Here is a 22,308-nt window from a genome sequence, read left to right as displayed (position 1 = left end):
AGGTCACTACCTGCCTTTATTGAACCCTGATTGTTACTTCATCTGTAGAGGAATGTTTGTGAAGCTTCAAACAAAGGGCCAGAGGTATATCAGAAAGTATAAAATGGGGGGAAGCCTTCGGTCAGCGGGGCACAACTCTGAACTGCTTACTGCCATGTGGTTCCGTGTGTTGCCTCCTCTCTATAGAGATTAAACATTTTGGTGCATGCTACCCTTCCAGTCTTGTTTTTTGACTCTCTACAGGCAGACCGAGAAATTTCCATAACAACAGCATCACCCCTCTCTCTCTAGCGCTCTCTCTCCCACTACACACACAACCTATGACTGAGCTATTCCTGAAAGGACCTGCAAAAATGACAGCAACTATTTATAACCTCGTGTCAGCACACCGTACATGATGGATGCAAACAGGCAACAGATCCTTTATTGGACTGTGTGAAATGATTTATTTGACTTATTTGACACTTGAAAACTTACTTTCATCTGCTGAAAGTGATACATTTTTCTGAAATTAAATATATTTACACATTTGAGTCTGGTAAATTGATAGATGATAACACAATGCATCATAAAACGTGTCTTTTATATTTATAATTAAAACGTCACTAATCTATGATTTTCTTGTTTTTTTTGTTTGTGTATTTTTTTTCCTTATCAGAAAGTCTTGTTATTTGTTTGTAGGCATCAAATAACTCAATGGCCTTTGTGCACTGGCATGTTGCCTTCATACCCTTTTTGTGACACCAAAGACCAAATGACCATGCGCCTAAAATGAAAATTCCTGGCCTGGTTATTATACTGTAACTATTTCTTGATGGACAAACCTGGTAACCTGGTATGAATTGCTAAGACAGGCTAGCTGTTTTCTCTGTTCCCAGTCATTATGCTAAGCTCATCTGCTTGTGCTCTGGCCATAGCCTCTCATTTAACATACAGATGTGAGTGATGAGGATAGTGGCTTCTCATCTATCGCTCAGCAAGAAATCGAATCAGGGTATTTTCTAAATCGTCAAACAATTACTTTAACACTTGTATTAATGAAAGTTTGTTTGGCTTTTTGACTTTGGTTGAGTTTTGTTTAGTAAAATATATTCTGTCAACAGTATGATAGGAAATCTGCAGCAGAAAGTGAAATAAAACCCATAAACAAAGGCACTAATCTGTCGTGGAAGTGGGAGATGTCCATGAGTGCTTATCCAGCAATTTCAATTTACCAGAACAGCTTTAATGAGTCTGAAAGCATACATAAATTAATGATCTAACTCAACCCATTAATGCTCCTAAAACCACAACAAACCAGCGTAATGGACTCCCAGTTCTCCACCTGCAGCTTAACCTGCAGAGCAGAAAGCTGTTTGAAGAGATTAACTAAGTGCTCAATTTTAGGCTTTTTCCTGCTCTTATCCAGAATCTATAAATTTTGATGTTGAAGATGAGTCATACGCATCATGATAAAAAAAAAAAAATTAAACATTAATGAAATTACATATTTTAATAGTATTATTAGCCATGAAAAAATCAAATTGACATTCAGACCAAGACAAGATTTAGACATAATGGAAATAGAACAAAGACTCTACTCTTGTTTTAAAATAAACAAAACAAAACAAAAAGAGCTATAAAGCAGCATTAGTGGGCTATTACTGACCTGCAGTGAAGGAAGTTATTGACAGGTATGAACTGGTTGAAGGAACAAGGATCCAGACTCCGGCTGATCTCAACATTGTCTCCAGCCAGCAGTCGCACCGTCGCACTGTTCTCCTCCTCAAACACCTGCCACTGGAGAGATGAGCACAGCAACAGGAGGTGGTCATCTGCAGAGAGTGGGAGAGAAATCGTCGATCTAACATGAGGAATTAGAGAAGAACAGAGGGATAGGAAAAGGGAGGAGAAACAAAGGAAGACTCACAGAATATGAATGAAGGGTTGGGTCTCATGGCAAAGTCAGGCAGATAAAACCACTTAATGACATTAGAGGTCAACGGTTGACCTGCAGTTCTCCAGGGGTAATCTGACAAGTAAATAAAACAAAGTAGAACAGAGTTACCAATAATTCACTGGATCCAGCTTGTACAGTGTCAGGATATCGCTATTTGCTCCTATTGAATTTTGGACAAACAACACCCTGCACTGATACATTTTCTATAATGTAATAGATAGTGTAATTATTCATTTCTATAGTGTAATTAATAAATTGTATAATGATTAATTCAAAAATCATTGCCAGAATAAATTGATAATAGTAATAGTGTGAAGGTACTCATTCATTTTCTTGAGCACTTTTCTCTTTTTTCACTGCCCCTGCTTTCCAGTTCCTCATCTGGATTTTCAAAGCAAACTGCTGTTGCTTTTAACTGATATTTAAAAAACATCACTTTTCAGGAACTGGATATAAAGTATAGTTTTTTATATAGAAAAAAATTCCATACCAACACAGAGAGCTGGAGGGATGCCGATGCAGAGCAGGTACTGCAGCACCATGAGCCCCGCTGTAAAGCAACAGTATTTAGACCACACTTCCCCAACGGCCTTCCTGCGTCGTCGCAAGAGGACAGCCAGTAAGGCACAAGAATGGAGCAGGGCATAGAAATCCATCCTTTGACCGATGACATTGACTGCCATGATTAAACTGATCTAAGAAGAAGAAGAAAGAAGTCAATGTCCAATATATATATATATATATATATATACAGTTCAGATACACATGAACAGATGTGGACACCACACTTCTGTCCTTAAAAAGTACCTCCAGTCCAAATTTGTAGAAGCAGAAGTTGATGAAGTATTTGATGCAGGGCAGGATACCATGATCCAGGTGCTGCCTCGTGATGCCCTGGAAGATGATGCTGAAGGGCGGGGTCTTCAGGTCATTGTGGAGACGGAAGTAGAGCTGGTGCCGATGGACAGTCACCTCGAATGCCAGCAGCCCCAGCACCATCAGATGGTTCTACAACACACAACAAACATTTGTAGAAAACACCTGACCTGGGACATAACCCAAGGGTCTGACTGTCCAGAGACATCCTAAATTATGTTAATGCAATGTTAGGTATGGTTAAAATGTTAAAGAATGTTAATACTTAGATTATATGGTTAAAATAAGGTTTGTATGGTAATAATATTAATAACAGTGCTGTTTCTTCTTCTTTTGTGTACTGTACAAACCTAGACCCATTCACCCAGTCATTATTAGTTGTTGCTATCCATGTTATTCAGACCCACTATATACAGTACATTTACAGTATTTTATAGGCAAAACCAATGCAACCTCTTGGATGAAATCAGTGTGTGCTTGTTGAATTAAAATTGGAATTAGGAATTGTGGAGTGTGTTTTTATATTGCTGCCTAAGATCTTCAGCATCTTATTAAGCTTGATAACAAGGATCCTGTTTTCTCTGGTTATAAAAAGCTATTAAAATATTTGCAAATGCAGATGTACCTACAGTCCATGCACAGGCAAGAATGTTAGAGTTAAAAACTTGGTGGAGTGTATTTCATATTATATAATGAGATGCAAAAGTAGCAGTAGTAGTAGACTTAGGCAGATGTGTCACTATACCCTGAGACAGGGGAGGATCCTGCCATCACACTTGCGCAGTGCGCCACACCAGTAGACAGGGTCTACAGGCTCAGTGTAGAGAATAGACCTCCTGAGCAGCTCCACCATGTTCCCACTTAGCTCCACTCCATCATCCAGGCTTGAGCTGTTCAAAGATACCAGGCCCTGAGATACAATATATTATATATTATTATTATTATATATTATATATTATTATTATATATGATCTGTCAACCACACAGTTATGCATACTCACAGCAGTGCAGTTGGAGGAGTAATCGAGGGGTTTGATTATTTTGAGTTGGTAAAACATCTTGCAAACTACCATGACACAGGCCCACACCGCAGAGATGCTGGATGCCAAAGGTCGTAACCGTGGGAATGGGAGTGCGAACACCCACAAAACCAGGAAGACAAAGTTCATCAGAGAAACCTGTGAAAATTAAAATCACAATTTATTCCTTAGTTCTTTTCTAAAATTCCGAGCAAACAATGAATTCTACACTTGACTAAAATAAGTTAGAGTGTTTCTCTCACTGAAGTTATCAAAGGCCAAATATTCTTATTCTTTTATGTTGATTTTTACCTCAACTACCTCAACTACCTTAACTACTAGTTTGCTAACATAGACATACCTATACTGTTTCTCACATCATCTTGCACGCCTGCAAAAACCAAACATCCCACCTCCTGCAATGATACCCAAATGATGCCAGAGGACACGATTTTGAGGTTGTGGAGTTCCAGAAGTCTCCAGGTCAACTCCTGGAATTTTAGGAGTCTTGACAGAGCCTGAACAATCAGCAGACTTGCCCGGTCCACAATCACAATCCACTTGTCCCCTTGACTGCTGGGGAAACTTCCTGGGAGGAAAAGAGAAAATAAGTCCAAAAGTCCATAAGTTAACAAGGGACAGAATGGAACATCAGACACAATTTGAACATCACATCTCTGCTTTCCTACACCTCATACAATGATTAATGGAAAGAATCATCTATGATCCACTGAGATAGCTGTATAACTAAACCCAAAAAACTGAAAAGAGAAGCTTTCACCTTGATTTACCAGAAACCAGTTTCAAAGTTAAAATGCCTGTAGGAAAGTATGAAAAGTCCTTTCTGGCCCTATTTTCCCTGTGTTCTCTACTGTGTTTCTCTTCCCTTATGTCTTTGTTTGTCCCCAGTCTGCTCTTGTGTTTGTGTGTGTGTGTAGCTAGGTGTGGTTTGGAATCCAGTAATCTCCAGTCAGTTGTCTTAAGTACTGTGGCAGGTGGCCGAGACTCCACCACCTACCACAGTACTTAAGACTGGTTCAGCTCTCCATTCATCGCCAGATCATTCCATCACATTCAGTGGTTTCACGCTTGGCTGCTATGCTTGTGTGTGTGTTTTTTTTTTTAATTATTATTTGGTAACCAGTGTCCTCTGTGTGCTTCAGGTTTTGCCTTTTGTTTGCTTGCTCTGCCCTGCACAGCCTGTTGATCTGCCCACCCAGCTTTGTTTCAGTCTGCCTGCCTCCTGTGGATATCCGTGATCACCACCAGAAGGATCCCCACTCTTCAGCCTCCCTTTTTGGACATCTACCCGATAATGCCACTCTGCCTAATGCTCCAACCAGCCACCATTTCTTCCCTTTCGCCAACAGCCTAAACCCTCTGCAGCAAAGACTCTCCTACCATCTACAAAACTGTTAATAAAGAACTTTACCTGTTTCCAGGTTATTTGTGTTCTGCTTTGTGGGTCCAAACTAAAACTCTTACAGAAAAACTTACAGGACTTACATTTACACTTCTGTCTCATTTTAGATCTAAAGAATTATTTTAATGTGTGTGTGAAAAAAAACTGTTGGATACAAGAGTCAAAATACCAATTACTATCTAAAATGTATCATCCAAACCCATAAAAAGTAAGACTTGGTACCACCACATGAATAAAATTAATATAAATAACATATTCTTGTTGTAGAACAGCCCATCACTACATAATGTCATATCAGTTATTTGTTCCACTCCTAACTCACTTCTCCCTTCCAACAAAATGAAACTGAAGAGCCACCTTGGGTCTTGAGCTGTAGTTACCCTCTCCTGTTTTCTCCTCTTGCTCCTCTGTTCCTTTATCCAGAGAGGTTTGCAGTCCTACACTGTCCAGAGTCTCCTGACTTTTCCCGTTTCTTATCTGCTCCTTTACAATCCTGCAGGACAATGGTGAACATTTGACATTTTGCACAACTACTGGAAACATCTCAATCAGACAAATGTACAAAGACTGAGTAGGACAGTTTTCAGTTTTACAGTTTGACATGTTTTCAACTTGGCATAAATAAGCAAAATATGTAGATACAAATTGTGAATTGTTAGATAAAACAAGAATAAAGAACCGACCAAGAGTCTTACCTTTTCTGAAGCTTTTCAATGTTTTCTTTTATGCTGGGAATTAAAGCGAGTACATATTACCAACAATTCTGTTATTGTGATGGATATTGAAAAAAAGACAAATAAACAAACTTTTTTTTAGACAAGAAGTTATTGTTCTCCTTTCACGATTCACAGGATTCAAACACTGATTATGTTTATTAAATGGACTGTATGAGATACAGTTAATTGTGATGGGTCTTTACACCAAGTGTCTGAAATGTAAGTGAAACAAACAGGAAAAAAATCCATCCCTTACATCTCAGATATCACATTGACTGAAGTCTTGAGTTCTTCCTCTCTGGGTGGAGAGATGGAAAAACAAGACAGATATTAGTATGTAGTATCAGTCAGCCAGAACTTAACCACATGGTTGTTAACCACATGCATTAATTCATTTATGGTTGATGGTTTATCTGAAGGACGCAGCATCTTTAATAGTGAGTAGATATTAACATGTATCCTAAACCTAACAAAAGTGATTTTATGTCTGCTTGAGCGATAGATGTATCTATGTCAGATGACAGTAACTCTATATCAGAAGGGTGTTTATTCCTTTCCCGTTCAGATTGTTCCCATCTCACCTGGAAGCCTGTCTGACAGGTACGTTGTCGAGGTCAGTGAGAGTCAGAAAGTCTGAGTTGAAGTAATGCAGCTGGAGGATACAAGCCAATAGAAATGCAGCAGGAAGCAGAATACGTGCAAACAGCTCCACTGTGTCGTACTGCTCCAAACCCAGGTCACGAAGTCTAGGGAAATAAATAGCAGAAACAGCATGGAAAAAAGCAACCCCCCCCCCCCCCCCCCCCCCCCCCAACAAAAAAAAAAGAAAAAGAAAACAGATAACAATTCACAAACTTAGGTCAATATGTGAGGACACACAGAAACTCACCCCTCCTCTGACATGCCCATGATCTGTCTGAACAGCCCAGACACACTTCTGAACTGGTACATGTAGATGACTATCAATACCACCATGGAGTAACCGACCACCACTGCCCAGAACGTCTTCAGGAGCCGACGCCACACATCATAATGGATCTGAGGGGAAAGGAAGCAGACAGAATAAATGTTTATTTAATTTGAAATGTTGTGTTGGATGTGTAAACTGAAGTTACTTAAATAAATGAGAGGATGTAGAAAATAAAAACATTGCTTCCCCAAAAAAGTCTACATCTGTGAAAAAACATCTTCACTATCATAAATAACTGTTGTCTTTATTCCCCCCATCACACACTGCAGCATGTAAAACAGCAGGGTGTTGCAGATGTTGTCCAAACAGACAAATTATGTTGTTGTGTCTTATGTCACCTCCTCTACCATTAGGGCTTCCTGTAAGTGCTTGCTGTGTTTCTATAAGGTCAGCAGAAATATAAGATGGGGAGTAAAAACCAGGAAAACGTCAACAAAAACGGCTGTGTGTGTTTGTGTGTTTATAAGTCATAATCAATACTTTTAACTGGAAAATAGCATTGATGAGCCCTTAGATAACGTAGTTGTGTGTGTGTTCCCAAAGTTGATAAAAAGCTAAATATATTCTCATGTTTTTATACACAAACAACAGCTAAATGATTCAAATAATAATTTAGGAGTCAACACATTACAGCGTAACATCAACCTGACACCACAGTGGCTTTGTGAGTTATGCAACAAACTCTCAACTATGTAATCAGATTTCCTCTCAATTAATTGACCCCCGCAATCTTAATATCAGATTTCCATCCTTCATCTACTCTATTACATGCACAGTATATTGTCAGAAAATATATGCATACATAAAAGTCAATCTTTACACCAAAGTGTAACATATTTACTGCACAAGACGCAGGATTTACAATAAGTTACTGCTTCACTGATGGAGCCATCAGTCTACTTCATTTCAAAAGACAGACAGACTAAATGTTGTATGTCTAGAGCCAAATTGCTAAAATCACTAACCTGGTGGAAAAAATTACTTACCTGATAGAGGACAACACAGAAGAGGAACAGGACAATATAAAGGATCTTGTAGACAACCACCTGAACAAAACATGGTCAATGTTAGGTTAATTCCGATTTTACTTTTTTTTTTTTGTAAACATACTTATTTGTGTTCTTAACTTTTCATTTGTGGCTCCAAAAACATACATTTATTGTGAATATACATTCATTACAGAATCCAAAGTAAGGATACAACATAATTTAATCAGAAGCAGAATCAACAAAATTAAAAACATTCTGTTTTCTTAATAATTCACCTCTGATTTTTCTTTCCCTTCATGTGTTTTCTATCCTATACAATCATGGACACTATCTCTCACCTGTAAAAAATTGATTTTCTAATCTCTTACCTAATCTAGAATCTAGTAGATTATATGATGTAACTTTTTTCTTGTATGCATAGTGGAGATGCACTGAAGTGGAAGTGGAAAGGTGACTGGTGGCATTACAGGAAATTGAAATCATTGTGGGATAAATATGGTCAACAGATGAAATAGTGACAAAAATAAAAAAGATTATCCAAACAAATAACTGCCCAGCCCTGAACAGAATAATTCAAGCATGCGATCTATAATGCTATTTATATCACTATAAAATTCACCATAGTTTCTTAACTTCTTTTCAAGCCCACATAACTGCTACAGGATTTTTCTTCAAATTTAATCTCAGAAATTAGTGTGGAAAGTCTGATTAAAAACATGTCATGAACGGGACTTCTCCCATTCTTAATTTTTAAGTCTGTCAATAGATACCTTTCCAGAGAAGCTGACAACAAAGAACATGGAGCAGCAGGAGAGTATCCAGTATTTCACCAGTGTCCCTTTCACTCCTAAGATTAGCATCTCTACAAGAGGTGATGGCTGATTTTCTTCCACTAACATGAAAGACAGGAAGGAATTGAAAGACAGGAGGAGAATAGGACAAAAGAGAAGGGAACAGAAAAAGAGCAAGGAGACATTTTTAACTTTTCATCAAACTGAAGTCAGGCCTATAGCCTGGTCACATGTCAGGATGGTTTTCATGAGTACACATTACTTACAGGTACACGTACTCCATCACTTAGAATTAAATGTTCTTCTCTAAAACAGGAACTATAAGCTTTAGAAAAACAATCCAAAAATAAATTACGTGGCACAACTTTGACTTCATCAAGAGATTCCTCCTTTAAGCTCTGCTCCTCCTGTCTCTCCTTCAGCTGCTGACGAAACATCAACCAAAAGCTGAAGCAGTAGAAAACCTAAAGCACACACAGTCTGTCATGAGTAACATGTGGTGTACATGCACTGTTCTATAATCTGCAATATTAAACATAGTTAAGTTCTGAATAATATTTGTATGACAACTCTGGTGAGTAAAAAATCTTTCTCTGAACTTGGCTGCCAAAAGAATAAATTTCAAATATGGTTTAAATTAAATTTATTGACCTGAAAGTGTTTTACTGGCAGCCTTGTTAAGAGCTGGACAAGTTCTGTAAATGCTAAGAATGCAAACTACAGTGCATCCTGTCCCATCTACTTTAAAAACCATGAAAACCAATTTTGTTAATCAGTGTCTTGGCAGGAATGATGGGGTCCTATACTGTCCATCAACACACAATTATGTGATGGTTTGAGCAGCACTGGCTAGTTCACATGGGAGATTTCCACATTTCTGTTTGTTCTGTGTTCTCATCACTTGTTCAGAATGTGTCATGTTTCCAGGCACCAATATGCCTACAACGGCCTTTTTCTTTTCAGGTGTCCCAGTAAGCCATGAAAGTGACCCAGCATGAACAATACTACGACTTGGAAACTGAAGCATGGATTTTAACCATCACCTTTGCTCCCAAGTGGATGCAGGGCGCAGGGTGGTAACTGTTCAGGTCAAAGTCCACTATCACAGCTGGGGGCAGACCGGAGTACAGCTCATCTCGGCTCAGGCGGAGCCCGCTCAGGAACCCCACCAGCACCAGGACGGTGCCATAGATTGCTAGGAACGGGGCAGAAATCATGGCGTACCTCCGCCGGTCCCGCATCATCCAAATTATACAGGACCACACCAGCAGAACAAAAGTCAGCCAGCTGTTGTAAGTGATACTCCACACCTAAAGACACATAATAGGATATGGACACTTTAACACAATTAATCCATAACTATTATGATAATTAATTCATCATTTAAGTCATTTATCAATCAAAATTGCAAAAGATTATCTTTTATCTGGTTCCAGTTCCTCAATTTGTTGCTTTTCTTTTTAATACAATACAAATATCTTTTTGAGCTGTTTCATAATAGTTCAGGGAATGCACTTTTTGCTATAATCATGTAGAAAATAATTCACATTAACTACTATATGTTATAAACCTCAGTAGTGAATCACTGTATCCTTATAGATTTTAATTTTACATATCGGCACATACATCTACACTGCTATAGTTTATATCTGAATCATCCTTATTAACTGTACTTTGATTGTAACATTACTGAGCTGACCTATGATGCAGCTACGCTAGAACAATTTTTCAATTTCAGATATCTCTTTTCTCCTGTGTGGTAGCATAGGTTATGGTTGCTCCAAGACTTGCTACACATACTCAAAACTTTCAATAGTCACTATCAGTATATGTACTTTACCATCATGATGATAAGGGCGCTGACATAGCTGTGTTTTTGCACCAGCTCTCCAAAGATGACCAGACCACTTGGATGTGTTGGAGGTGGACTCTTTGTCATACTGTTTGGGACTTCCTCACTCTGTGCCTCCATTTCTTTCTTGCCTTCTAGCTCTATACAAGTGAGAGACAAAGGAAAGCATGAAATGAAAGAGTTAAGTAAACAGGTCAAACAGAATTAGACAGATGACACTGAAAAATAATTAAGTGGACAAATCAAATACAATTCTTTTCAAGTTTCAGGACACTACACAGAGTTGTTGAGTTCATGTATTTGTGTGTGATTACCATGTGACATTGAGTCTTTGCCGTCATATTGCAGTGGAGGGTAAGCATTGGTGTAACTTGCCCCTCCTAGGAGAGATTCCAGAGTATCTCTGTGGACATCTTGCCAGGAACTGTCAGGCATTAAGATCATTGGCTGAGGAAAGAGAGCACATCATGCTGTATTGTTTTAAGTCTGACGTGTTCATGTAGGTGATACCAAAAAACAGTGAGAAACCCACTAGTACTAGTGGTGCATACTACTCCAAAAATTTGTATTACCACTATGCATCTCACTATCATCAGTCTATAAAATGCACTTAATCAATATAAAATAATGTCTAGTAATGGAAAGGCTTACCTCAACAGGTAGATAGGTATCATCATCTGTGCTGCTCAAAAGCTGAAAAAAGAAAATGGTTGGTTATGTCTTTTGAGATGCTGACATGTGTAGACTAGCAGTGAAACAGCAGTAGAACTAAATTAACTTTTGGCCAATGCTATAATCATCTCCAGGATGAACTGGCACTCACCAACATAACAAGCAACCAGTACTATTATCAGAGCCAAATACATTAACAGTATTCCTGTGATCCAACAATATAATTAAGGAGAAAAATACCCATGCGTCTCGGTTACCTCTTGCTTATCTCCTGATATGTAGATGACCCTGGAGAAGCTTGGAGGAACATCTGAACTTTCTACTGGACTCTCAAATTCCTCGCCAACAACGGTATCCTGAGAAGTAGCCATGAAAAGTCTGTCATGTAAGTTTATACCATTTGAATGATGTGTGAAGTTGGTAAGCCTGCATGTTTGTGCTTTAAAAATAGCCCACACATATACACTCAGAAAAAGACGTTTGTCACTGGACAGGGTAGTGGTCAATTCAATTCAATTCAATTCAATTTTATTTGTATAGCGCCAAATCATAATATACATTATCTCAAGGCACTTTACAGGGTAAGGTCAAGACCTTACTTTGTGATAGAGAAAAACCCAACAGTTCCCACAAAGAGCAAGCGCTTGGCGACAGGGGGGAGGAAAAACTCCCTTTTAACAGGAAGAAACCTCCAACAGAACCGGGCTGAGGGTGGGCGGCCGTCTGCCTCGACCGGTTGGGTTTAGGAGGAGAAGGAGGAGAAGGGGGGGAAATACATGTTCCTTCCACATTTGGAAGGAACATGCATTTGTGGGATGAGCAGCAGAGCTGAGTATGTGGGTTGCGCCCATGAAAGATTTGCCAAACCTTCTCTGCCAATGCCAAACAGCTTTTTTTGCTGTTGCTATTGACTCTTGTTTTAAGCTTCTGGTACCCCAAGGTGCTGACAATCCGGTGCCTGATTGGCATTGGATAGTCAGCACCTGTGAGCATGGGCCCTGCTACAGTGGTCAGTTGGTGTCTGCTCCAAGAATCGGCATGCCTCATTTGACTGATCTGGATAGGGCCCATGCGATAGGGCAACTTCAAGCTGGTGTTCTGCAAAACCAAGTTTCAGCATTATTTGGAGTGAGCCCTTGTATCATCTGCAAACTGAAGGCCGGGGGATGTCAGAGACAGGCCACGAAGTGGGCATCCCAAGTAGACAGCACCCCAAGAGGACTGTTTCCTCATCTTGTCAGCACTTAGGAACTGTAGGCAGTCTTCTACAGATTTGCAGTCAAGGTTTGCAGGACGATATGCCCAATGGCTCTCTGCCCAGACAATCCAAAACAGACTGCATGCAGCCAATCTCCGGTCTCGTAGGGCTGCCAGGAGGCCTGCCATGACTGTCCTTCACCATCAGGCCAGTTTGCGCTGGTGTTGGCAACACATGCACTGGAACCTGAACATGTGGAGGAACGTTATGTTCAGCGATGAGTCCAGCGTCTGCCTACAGCACTTGGATCATAGGGTCAAAGTGTGGCGAAGACGCGGAGAATGCTTTGGTGATTGCTGCACAGATCAACAGTAAAATCTTTTGGTGGAGGCAGTGTGATGGCGTTGGGTGGCATCACCCTCACTGGAAAAACAAGGCTTGTCGTCACTGGAGGCAATCTCAATGCAGAGAGATATCGAGATGAAATTCTGCAACCAGTGGCAATCCCATATCTCCAGAGTCTGGGACCAAACTATACCCTCCAAGATGACAACGTTCACCCCTGAAGAGCGGGTTTATCAGAGACGACCTCCAGAATTTGGAAGTGGAGAGGATGGAATGGCCTGCCAGCAGTCCTGACCTCAACCCCACTGAACACTTGTGGGATCAGCTTGGGCGTACTGTTCATGCCAGAGTGACCAACACAAACACGTTGGCTGACTTGCGACAAATGCTGGTTGAAGAATGGGATGCCATGCCACAGCCATGTGTGACCAGGCTGGTGACCAACATGAGGAGGAGGTGCCAGGCTGTTGTGGCTGTCTATGGTTCTTCCACACACTACTGAGGCTCCTGTTTGTTAAATGAATAAATTGTTAAATTGCCAATATGTCTTTCTTCAGACGTCAATTATCCAATCCACCAAACAACACCAAACAAGAGTCAACAGCAAAAAAAAGCTGTTTGGCATTGGCAGAGAAGATTTGGCAAATCTTTCATGGGCGCAACCCACATACTCAGCTCTGCTGCTCATCCCACAAATGCATGTTCCTTACAAATGTGGCACCATTTAAAAGAGTAATAAACAGGCTTTCCAACAGTATAAGATTTATTGCCAAGAAGCATTGTTAGAACAAAGAAATAATCTACCAAACACAAATTTCCTTACTTTTTGTGCTTAGTTTATATGTTCACATATACACACACACAAACAAATACACACACAAACCTCCTCCTTGATGTGGACCCATTTGTGCAGCAGAGCCACCAGTGTGTAATACAGTAGCAGCAGAACCAAAGGGTTGATGAAGTCAGGCCAGGTGACATGTGGGTGCAGACGAAGACTGTGCCGGTCTGAAGTGTTGGTTCTGATCACACCTGTCATACCGAACAGTCTGGGTTAACAGAAAAGAGTGCAGGATGAAGATGGAAAGGAAGAATGGAAAGGGTGGGAGACAGAGTTAGAGCGATAAGAGGAACAAGGATATATATGAGCTTGTATGCAGTTAATTAATGAGAGTGCAAAAGAGATAAATTAACTTGAAAACACTTCAATATGTAGCTTTTCTCAGCTCCACACAATTCTACATTTGAGTTATTAAAAGTAAATCCAGAGGAAATTCAAACTTTTTGTAGGGTTTAAGCCAAATCTAGCACAAAACATCTTAGTGTGAGGTATCAGCGAATGATGAACTTGATGACCTGATTCTGATGAAGATGCACCTTGCATTGAAACTTTTGTCCTTTCATTCACGAATCAACAGAAAAACAAGAAGCTAATAATTTGTGTTAGAGTTGTATAAACCAACATGCAATTGCTAATACCTTATACTGCAGATCAGTTCACTATGTTAGTCTAATCATACGTTATAATCACTTCTGCACCTGGCATAGACATCTTCTGGTGGTACAAGCTGCTGGGACAGGGGCAGCTGATAGAAGTACAGAGCCAGCAGGTGTCCCCCGCTGAAGATGGCCATCATCACACACAAGGAGCTGAAGAGGAGCAGGCTGATGGAACAGCTGAACACCCACCACCATACTAACCCAAGAAACACCCCTAAATACACACCAGAAGTGAGGGAGGGCAGTGTGATGCCTGTACACACACACACACACACACACACACACACACACACACACACACACACACACACAACACAATGTGTCAAGGCAAGAATAAAAAAAAAAGTGACATAGACAAGATGTATGGATACCAGCTGCTGTAGTGTACCTGCCAGTCCCAGCATTAAGGTCACCACCACTTTCCCTGCTGTATTCATGACTGCTGACAGCAACAGCCTCAGTCCAGCTGCCAATACTATCAGCCTCTGGACAAACTGGGGCGGACCCGTCTGAACCGGTGCTGTAGTCTCATCAGAGCTGTCAAAAGATGTGCCCTCTGTGTCACTTCCTTCCTCAGACTCTGTTTCAGAGGTCCCCAATTCCTGTCAGACCCATGAAATAATCACAATGATGTCACTGTAGGGTTCTTATCATAGCATAATCTTATAGCAATTGATGAGTATGCCTATGGTTACCTCAGGGTCAGATTGGGGTATTCCATTTTCATGGAGACTAACTTGGGGTATGAGGCGCAGTCGTTTTTTGCAAATCCTCAGTATGAAAAGGGAAGAAAAAAAAATGCCCACGTCAGGGGCCAGGAGACGCACAATGTTCCCTGGATCTACTGAGCTGAATCTGGAAAAACAAAAGAATTATCATAAATTTGATTTTATCTGATCTCCAATCATACCAGAGACTTATGAAAATCTGTTTGCTGAGACTTGTTAGGGATGGGTAATTCATCAAAATAAAAATGTAGTTGCCTTTATTTTTGACAGCATTATGTCAGTAAAACTGATTAATGTTATTTGTGACAGATCTCAAGTCCAACCAGGGTCCAACCCCCAATAAATTGATGTTCATACTGCACTGAAATTGACAGAAAAGAATTGCAGTTTGGCAAACTATCAGAAAATAATCGGCAGTAATGTAAAGTACATGTGATTCAAAGTTTTTGGATATAAAAATGTATAATCATTTTCCTTCAAAGTAAGTAAGTGTGCACCCATACCTTACAATGCCCATGTGGTAGAGGACATCTTCCCAGTGGCCGCTAACTGTTAAAAAAATACATGGTCATTAAGCTGTGGACAAAGCAATGTGTTAATATCTCTGTCTTTTTTCACAAACTAGTTTCTAGTTTTCCTTGAAGCCTGCTCATAGGACTGGTGACATTTTATTTTACCAAACACTCTCTTATTCTGAGAAGTGTCACAAGTTTGTTTTTACCATGTGGAGGGATGTAAGCGAAGGGGATCTGCATGAAGCACTGCAGGTTCAGAAAGATCACACTAGTATAGATGATAAGTAGCAGAAACTGCCCCGTTTTACCTAAAGAGAGCAGCAAACAGTGACAGAAATCAGGAGGAAACAAAAGTAAAAGTGAACAAATACATTCCAGAGTCATGTCAACAATACGTTCAGAACAAACTGTCTATGTCAATTCATCCATTATCCATACTGCTTATCCTTATAGGGTTGCAGTGGGCTGGCGCCAATCCTAGCTGACATTGGACAAGGGCGGGGTAGGCTACACCCTGGACATGTTGCCCGTCTATGTCAGGGCTGACATATAGAGACAAACAACCATTCACACTCACACTCACTCCTACGGGCAATTTAGAGTCACCAATTAACCTAATCTGCATGTCTTTGGACTGTGGGAGGAAGAGTACCTGGAGAGAACCCATGCATACTGAGGGGGAACATGCAAACTCCACACAGTAAGGCTCCAGTTTGCCAGCAGGTTCAGACTGAGAACCTTCTTGCTATGAGGCAACAGTGCTAACCACTCCGCCACTGTGCCACATGTGTATGGTTTATTTATTTATATTACCTTAAATAAATGTCAAAGGAAAATAAAGTGACAGTCGGCTGTTGGAGTCTTAACTAACACTCTTGGTGTGGAGACTAAATATTAACTAACAAAATCTATCTTCAGCTAATTATGTCTCTGAATTGGAGCAGCACGCACTTTTTACAGTTTCAGATTTCATGAGTAATATGAGTATTTTAAGATTTTTTATGTTGTGTTCATGTAAATCATGTGGTTGTGGTATCTCATTCTACTCAATTATATTTTTTCTCCTGTCTAAATTACTTAAATGACATTATAACCTTTGATAAACCAAACATACATAATGTTCATCTCATTATAGAGACAGCACCACCATAAGAGCTGCACACATACACACTGTAATTGATGGACCCCTTGAAACATTTTTCAGGAGAATATTGTCACTTAGACACTTGACCGTATTTTGAATTGAACTGGTTCTGGTCTCTATGTGAGAACATTTACTGATTTGTGAGTCTGGGCATCCAAGTGCTTTAGTTATGTGGCTTGAATGTTTAAGATGAGGTTTCTTACAAACAAGCCAAATATTCCTTTAAAAGGATCCTCAGCCACTGAATGTTATCTGATTGTTGAAGCCAGAGCAGAAGTGCCATAAGGTACAGTTCTTGAATCTTGTTGTTTGCATGAAAAAAATTGAGAAAAACCCTAAGCTCTCTCTAATACACAGTCAGTAGATGTTAATTCTCCACAGCCAATTTCACTACTCTCTTGGTGGTGGTTTTGAAAGCTATTTTCCAATTAAGTAGATCACGAGGCTTACAGAGGAGGATGTTTAGGGTAATGATGATGGTGTTATATAGTGTTAGATTGTATCACATGTAGCTTTAGTGGTTATTGCCTCAGCCCTTTGTGGATTTTATTATTGCATGGACATCAAGAGCCAATCACACCGGCTGTTTGAAATTTCAAACACAGTGTAGTTATCACTTTAAGAGTTTACTAAATTAAAATAGATTGCACCACTTAAAGTAAGTGAGTTTTATAAGTATTTACACCCAGTAATGAGTAGATGTTATTGTTACATAGCTGACTGAACCAGCTGACAAAAATAACTAGCTGATATATCTCACTTGTTTAGAGTGAAATAGGCTATTAGACTTAACAGTGAGAGGAATGGTTTATGGTTGACCTTACATTTGATCAATATGTTGTTTAACAATTATTTCACAGACTCAAAAATGACTAAATAATGTCAGTTAAGTTGCATATGAAGATATTCCCCACTTATTGTAAACTGCACGAATACCACTAACTGGAAAACACATGTATTGTAAGCCTCCCTGTATGCAGCGATTGATAAGCGAAACATTTTCCTGGTGACTGATTTAGTTTAAACTGACTTTCAAACAACTACCAATAATGTTCAAGTGTAAATCCAATAACTAACCTCCCTCATTGGTAGACTGCATGTATCTACTCAGTGTGTGTCTGAGTAGAGGCAAAAACTCAATTATAATCACAATTTCTCTGTGCCATACATTAATTAAATTTCATTAAAGATGAGAATTGGATGCTGAAAGTACAATGCAATTCAAATGTAATGAATTCAATAGTTTTCAAACAAATGTACTGGTTCATAATCTCAGTATAGAGTTTGAATAGTATGTAATAAAAAGAACGGAGATACAAAAGCATTAATAGCTGACGTGGCTCAGCCTCAGCTGAGCCAGCAAATGTTCTATTGATGATCAGGATTTTTTTTTTTTTACTAAAAGCTTTGTTTCACTTAAACCTCTCTGCTTTCCACTAGGAAAGTTACATAATCACATACATAGACACTAAAGTACTGTCCACACACAAGTATGGATGGACACACAAAAACCCATGAAGCAAATGCACACACACAGCATGTACACACATTTCACCACTTAGCCAATAGGGAGATGAAGATAATTGGGATCTCTGAAGCTTTCAAAGCAAACAGTTTTTAGATGGAGGGATGGAAAAGGAAAGGAAGAAAAAATGCTGTCAAAATGCTGACACCACATCTTTTAATTCCTCACTGTAATTACCAGGCTATGTATAATTGATTTCACCATTCCAGCCACATCCCCTTTACAAAGTACTTTGGGGGGGGGGGGGGGGGGGGGGGATTAGTTTTTCCAAGGTGGACTGATCTCATTTGAATGTGATCATCTTAAATTAAATAACCAATACGCAAAGAACATAAATGAATTTCAAACCCGGCATTTAGGTGTAGAAGTGTCTGTCAGTTTTCCATTCTGCAAAATCATACACTTTGTAAAACTCAGTCAAACCAAAAACGTGTAAAACCATAAATACAATGTCATTAGTTTCCTCTCACCTTTCATGGTGACCAGGCTTGGGTTTGGCAGCAGCGGTAAGGCAAGCAGAAACAGGAAATACACCACTGACAGACCATTGTAGCGAACCGAAGAGGCTGGAAAGAAAACAGATACTTCATCTGTTTTCTATAAGTGGTTTTAATTAACTACGCTGTCCTCAGAAATCTGACTGCAAAATCATTTACCACCTTTTATCTTTTGTCTTTTTTTATATCATAAAAAAGTCACATAAACAAAAAATGAACCAAAGAACAAATTTCTCTGTAATTCAGCCTATTTTTATTTTAATTTTTTGTAACTTTTAAAAACTTAAAGATGTTGACTAGAATTTAAAATAAAATTGTGTGAGACTGAACAGTGCTTGGCTGCAGGAAAGCTCATACTGTTAACATGGTGTATAAAAAACTGGAAAGGAAAGGAACACATTTATCGATTCATCACAACAACATTAACAGCAACCTGTAACATGTCTGACGGTCTAAAAACATTTATCCTGATTCCTGCTGCCAAATTATGACCATTTTCTTCAATAAATGTGCACTTACTGAGAAAATTCACTTTGTGAGATCATATATAGATTAAGCATCAAACTGAGAATTTTGCAGCAAATAGTGACATGCACATAGTGTCTAAACAAATAGGAAAACAGTACATTTCTCTATTCAGTCACACTGGGTAGAGAAATACTGTTGATGTAAATTTGGTCTCTTTGGTCAGCATGGTCTATCTCAGTCAGAACACACTTCTTGCAAAATGCTGCAACACGCAATAGCAACACTCAAGACCCAACTAATTTATCATAAGATATGAATGCACCTCATAGAAAGTCTGCAACAGTAAGCATGCATGAACTAGCTTTACTTCAATAACTCTTTAACCCTCTTCCACTAAATATGGAATTATAACCTATATGATAATAGCAACCTAATGCTGATACCATACAGGAATAAAAGCCACAGCAGAAAGCAATTTGTGGGAAAAAAAATTAAAGACCAAGAAGAAGTAAGAGTCAGATGTATAAAAGGTCTACAGCACAGCCTTTACACCACATCTTCTGTTCATACATTCTTGAGACATGCCAACAAGTCAAATTATTCAATTTAGTAGGATTTAAAGATTAGTCTCTAGTCTCTGATCTCAACTCATAACTCATAGCATAATCATAATAAGATCTGAAATGGTGGTATATTTAAACTTAAACATAATATGAGCTCTTTCCTCTGTAGCTGGTGAAGGACAGCAAAAAAATGGTTATGAATAAAATAATGAGACTTGAACTCACCAGCCAGCAGGAGCAGTGGTAGTAATAACTTATAGATCATCCCAACCACGAGGTCCCCTGCCATGTCTCCTTCTCTGCATCAGAGTCACCCACACAGCTCCCTCAGATACTGTCACCCTTCAGATGTCCACACATACAGGTAATGTCTTAGCAATGGGAAGGGAAACTCCAACCTGCTCACGCGTCTCTGCAGCCTCGGTCAAAGCATCCTCCAATACAGCAGTGAAAATACAGGAAACAGAGTTTGAGTCCAACACATAAATTACAAACAAGACAGATACAATGTAAGTACAGTGACAACCAGCACTGTGAAGAAAATTAGAGGAGTGAGAGCAAAGAATTTTGATTTAACTGTGTGAGAAGATGACTCCCTCTGCTCTTTGCTTGCACCCTGTCACACCCTCCTTTCCCTCCCTCACCTCTCTCTCTCTCTCTCTCTCTCTCTCTCTCTCTCTCCTAGACATAATGGGTTGTAACCCAGCATCTCTGTTACTATGCTCATACTGAGGCTAATCTCACAAAGGAGATTACAAAGGAGGCTGCTATCAGCCTTATCAACAAGGTTAGAGAGCCCCACTGTCACTGATCCCCCCGATCCCCAATTGCACCAACCACCAGCACAAATTCCTTGTATGTGGAAACATACTTGGTAATAAAACTGATTCTGATTCTGAGAATATCAGCTATACATGACTGAAAAACTTGCTTCCACTAATACATAAGACCCAATAAACAGCAACAACTGAGAGAAACAATGACACACAATATTACACACAATATTAAAGTAGCTTTGACTGTGATTGTGCTAAAAAGTCTTTTTTGAAAGTAGTGTATGTTTCTACATGTACTTGTGGGCATTTTTGCCTTCATCCAGGCATTATGTTGAGACCGCAGTCTGAATCCTTTATATCTGAAACTCAGACATGCTCAGATAGGACTGTGTTTGTTTTCTTACAGCTGCATCAGGCTGGTTCATCACATTTGCACTGTGGGATGAAGGGAAGTGTATCTAATATTCATGGCTGTGAGGCCATTAAGAGCTGGTGTGACTACAGAGAAATGATCAATGCAAGGACTGAGACTAGCAAAAAAAAATTAACTTTAGAAAAGATTAGAAAAACCCAGTATGCTGTTTTTGTATGTGAACTGACATTTTTAGCAAAATGAACTCACGCTGTGACTTTGTTTATATAAAATTGATATGAGTGAGATGGATAAATCAGTTTATTACTGTTTTATTATCAGTGACAGACATTTGAACAAGAATGTGTTAAGTTAAACAGCCTCTTCAAACAGAGAATTATGCATTTGGATGCAGTAAAGTCTATTCAATTTTAAGATGAAGAACTGATTATATTCTTTGCTGTACAGTTTTGTCTTACTGTAATTAACAGTAACAATTTGGAGTACAACAACAATGACTCACAGGAAACACGTGCCACTGCTTAAGAAATGAAATAAGATAAGAAATATTTTCTCTTGGATTGTATTGTAGGTAGTGCCCTGAAATTTCAAAACTCTTTTACTAATGTTTTGGAAGTGAGCTGAGCTTAGCAAATAAAGGGATAAAATTAACAGTCTAGTATAAATGCTTATGAAACAGTTAACACATAAAATTCAATTCAGTTCAGTTTTTTTGGTGCAACACATACCCCTTAGCTGTATTTTAAAGCACTTTGTAACATTGAGTTTTAAGAAACATAAAAATTCATCATGTTTTTTGAATTCAGACCCAATTGAAAGTGTATTTAGAAAGTGTAATTAAAAGTGAAATTGCCCCAGTATTAATGTTTACTATATAAGGTTGCGACATGAAGTACAGTAATATAACTATGCAGAACACTTGCAACTATTGCTGCAATGATTAACTGATTAATGGATTAGTTGAAAAAATGAATGACAGCTATTTGATCGTCAATTAATCATTTTAAGTGATTTTTCTTGCAAAAAAAAAAGGGCCAAGTTCCCACTTGTTATTTATCTGGATTTGTTGCTTTTCTTAAGTCTTACGTGATAGTAAATTTAATATATTTGCATCTTGGGGTGTGTGCTGTACAAAACAAGCAATTTGCGACATTGCCTTAGGATTTAGGAAATGGTGATTTGGTCATTTTTCACTATTTTCTGACAATTCGCAAACCAAACCTAGTTGTAAGTTGCAAGTCCTCCTTGCAACTGCTGTATTTAACAACAAATTGTTTTGTGAACAGAATGGTGTCAAAAAGAAGCAACTTTACATAATGTATAATAACAAGGGAAACCAGGTGAGAGGAAAGAACAAGGCAAAAAAAGGAGTGTAAGTTGTTTTCCTTATTATAGTTTTACTAAATGCTCAGAATACCATCTAAATGTC

At 39.0% G+C, this 22,308-nt stretch overlaps 1 protein-coding gene across 1 annotated transcript in view; it reads right to left on the bottom strand.

The window, feature by feature from the left end:
- The window catches only part of LOC139619891 (piezo-type mechanosensitive ion channel component 2), a 45,437-nt gene extending 25,418 nt beyond the window's left edge, over nucleotides 1-20,019 (bottom strand). The window contains exons 1-28 of the mRNA XM_071474966.1: nucleotides 19,956-20,019; nucleotides 18,673-18,768; nucleotides 15,740-15,841; nucleotides 15,522-15,567; nucleotides 14,986-15,145; nucleotides 14,679-14,892; nucleotides 14,330-14,543; nucleotides 13,668-13,839; nucleotides 11,505-11,603; nucleotides 11,227-11,268; nucleotides 10,890-11,022; nucleotides 10,564-10,715; nucleotides 9,767-10,033; nucleotides 9,079-9,187; nucleotides 8,703-8,824; nucleotides 7,930-7,989; nucleotides 6,863-7,011; nucleotides 6,555-6,719; nucleotides 6,230-6,271; nucleotides 5,953-5,985; nucleotides 5,638-5,750; nucleotides 4,248-4,423; nucleotides 3,817-3,993; nucleotides 3,561-3,725; nucleotides 2,747-2,947; nucleotides 2,430-2,634; nucleotides 1,910-2,011; nucleotides 1,649-1,814 (exon numbers count right to left, since the gene is read on the bottom strand). Of these exons, the coding sequence (XP_071331067.1) occupies nucleotides 1,649-1,814; nucleotides 1,910-2,011; nucleotides 2,430-2,634; nucleotides 2,747-2,947; nucleotides 3,561-3,725; nucleotides 3,817-3,993; nucleotides 4,248-4,423; nucleotides 5,638-5,750; nucleotides 5,953-5,985; nucleotides 6,230-6,271; nucleotides 6,555-6,719; nucleotides 6,863-7,011; nucleotides 7,930-7,989; nucleotides 8,703-8,824; nucleotides 9,079-9,187; nucleotides 9,767-10,033; nucleotides 10,564-10,715; nucleotides 10,890-11,022; nucleotides 11,227-11,268; nucleotides 11,505-11,603; nucleotides 13,668-13,839; nucleotides 14,330-14,543; nucleotides 14,679-14,892; nucleotides 14,986-15,145; nucleotides 15,522-15,567; nucleotides 15,740-15,841; nucleotides 18,673-18,768; nucleotides 19,956-20,019 (3,746 nt within the window). The remainder of the gene's footprint in view (nucleotides 1-1,648; nucleotides 1,815-1,909; nucleotides 2,012-2,429; nucleotides 2,635-2,746; nucleotides 2,948-3,560; nucleotides 3,726-3,816; nucleotides 3,994-4,247; nucleotides 4,424-5,637; nucleotides 5,751-5,952; nucleotides 5,986-6,229; nucleotides 6,272-6,554; nucleotides 6,720-6,862; nucleotides 7,012-7,929; nucleotides 7,990-8,702; nucleotides 8,825-9,078; nucleotides 9,188-9,766; nucleotides 10,034-10,563; nucleotides 10,716-10,889; nucleotides 11,023-11,226; nucleotides 11,269-11,504; nucleotides 11,604-13,667; nucleotides 13,840-14,329; nucleotides 14,544-14,678; nucleotides 14,893-14,985; nucleotides 15,146-15,521; nucleotides 15,568-15,739; nucleotides 15,842-18,672; nucleotides 18,769-19,955) is intronic.
- Nucleotides 20,020-22,308: the final 2,289 nt, after the last annotated feature.

Source organism: Trachinotus anak, unplaced genomic scaffold, assembly GCF_046630095.1.
Source record: "Trachinotus anak isolate AG129_WGS33_773 ecotype Australia unplaced genomic scaffold, CSIRO_AGI_Tana_v1 ptg000004l, whole genome shotgun sequence".
In the NCBI taxonomy this organism is placed as follows: Eukaryota; Metazoa; Chordata; class Actinopteri; order Carangiformes; family Carangidae; genus Trachinotus; species Trachinotus anak.
This window is presented reverse-complemented; position numbering and strand designations above follow the sequence as displayed.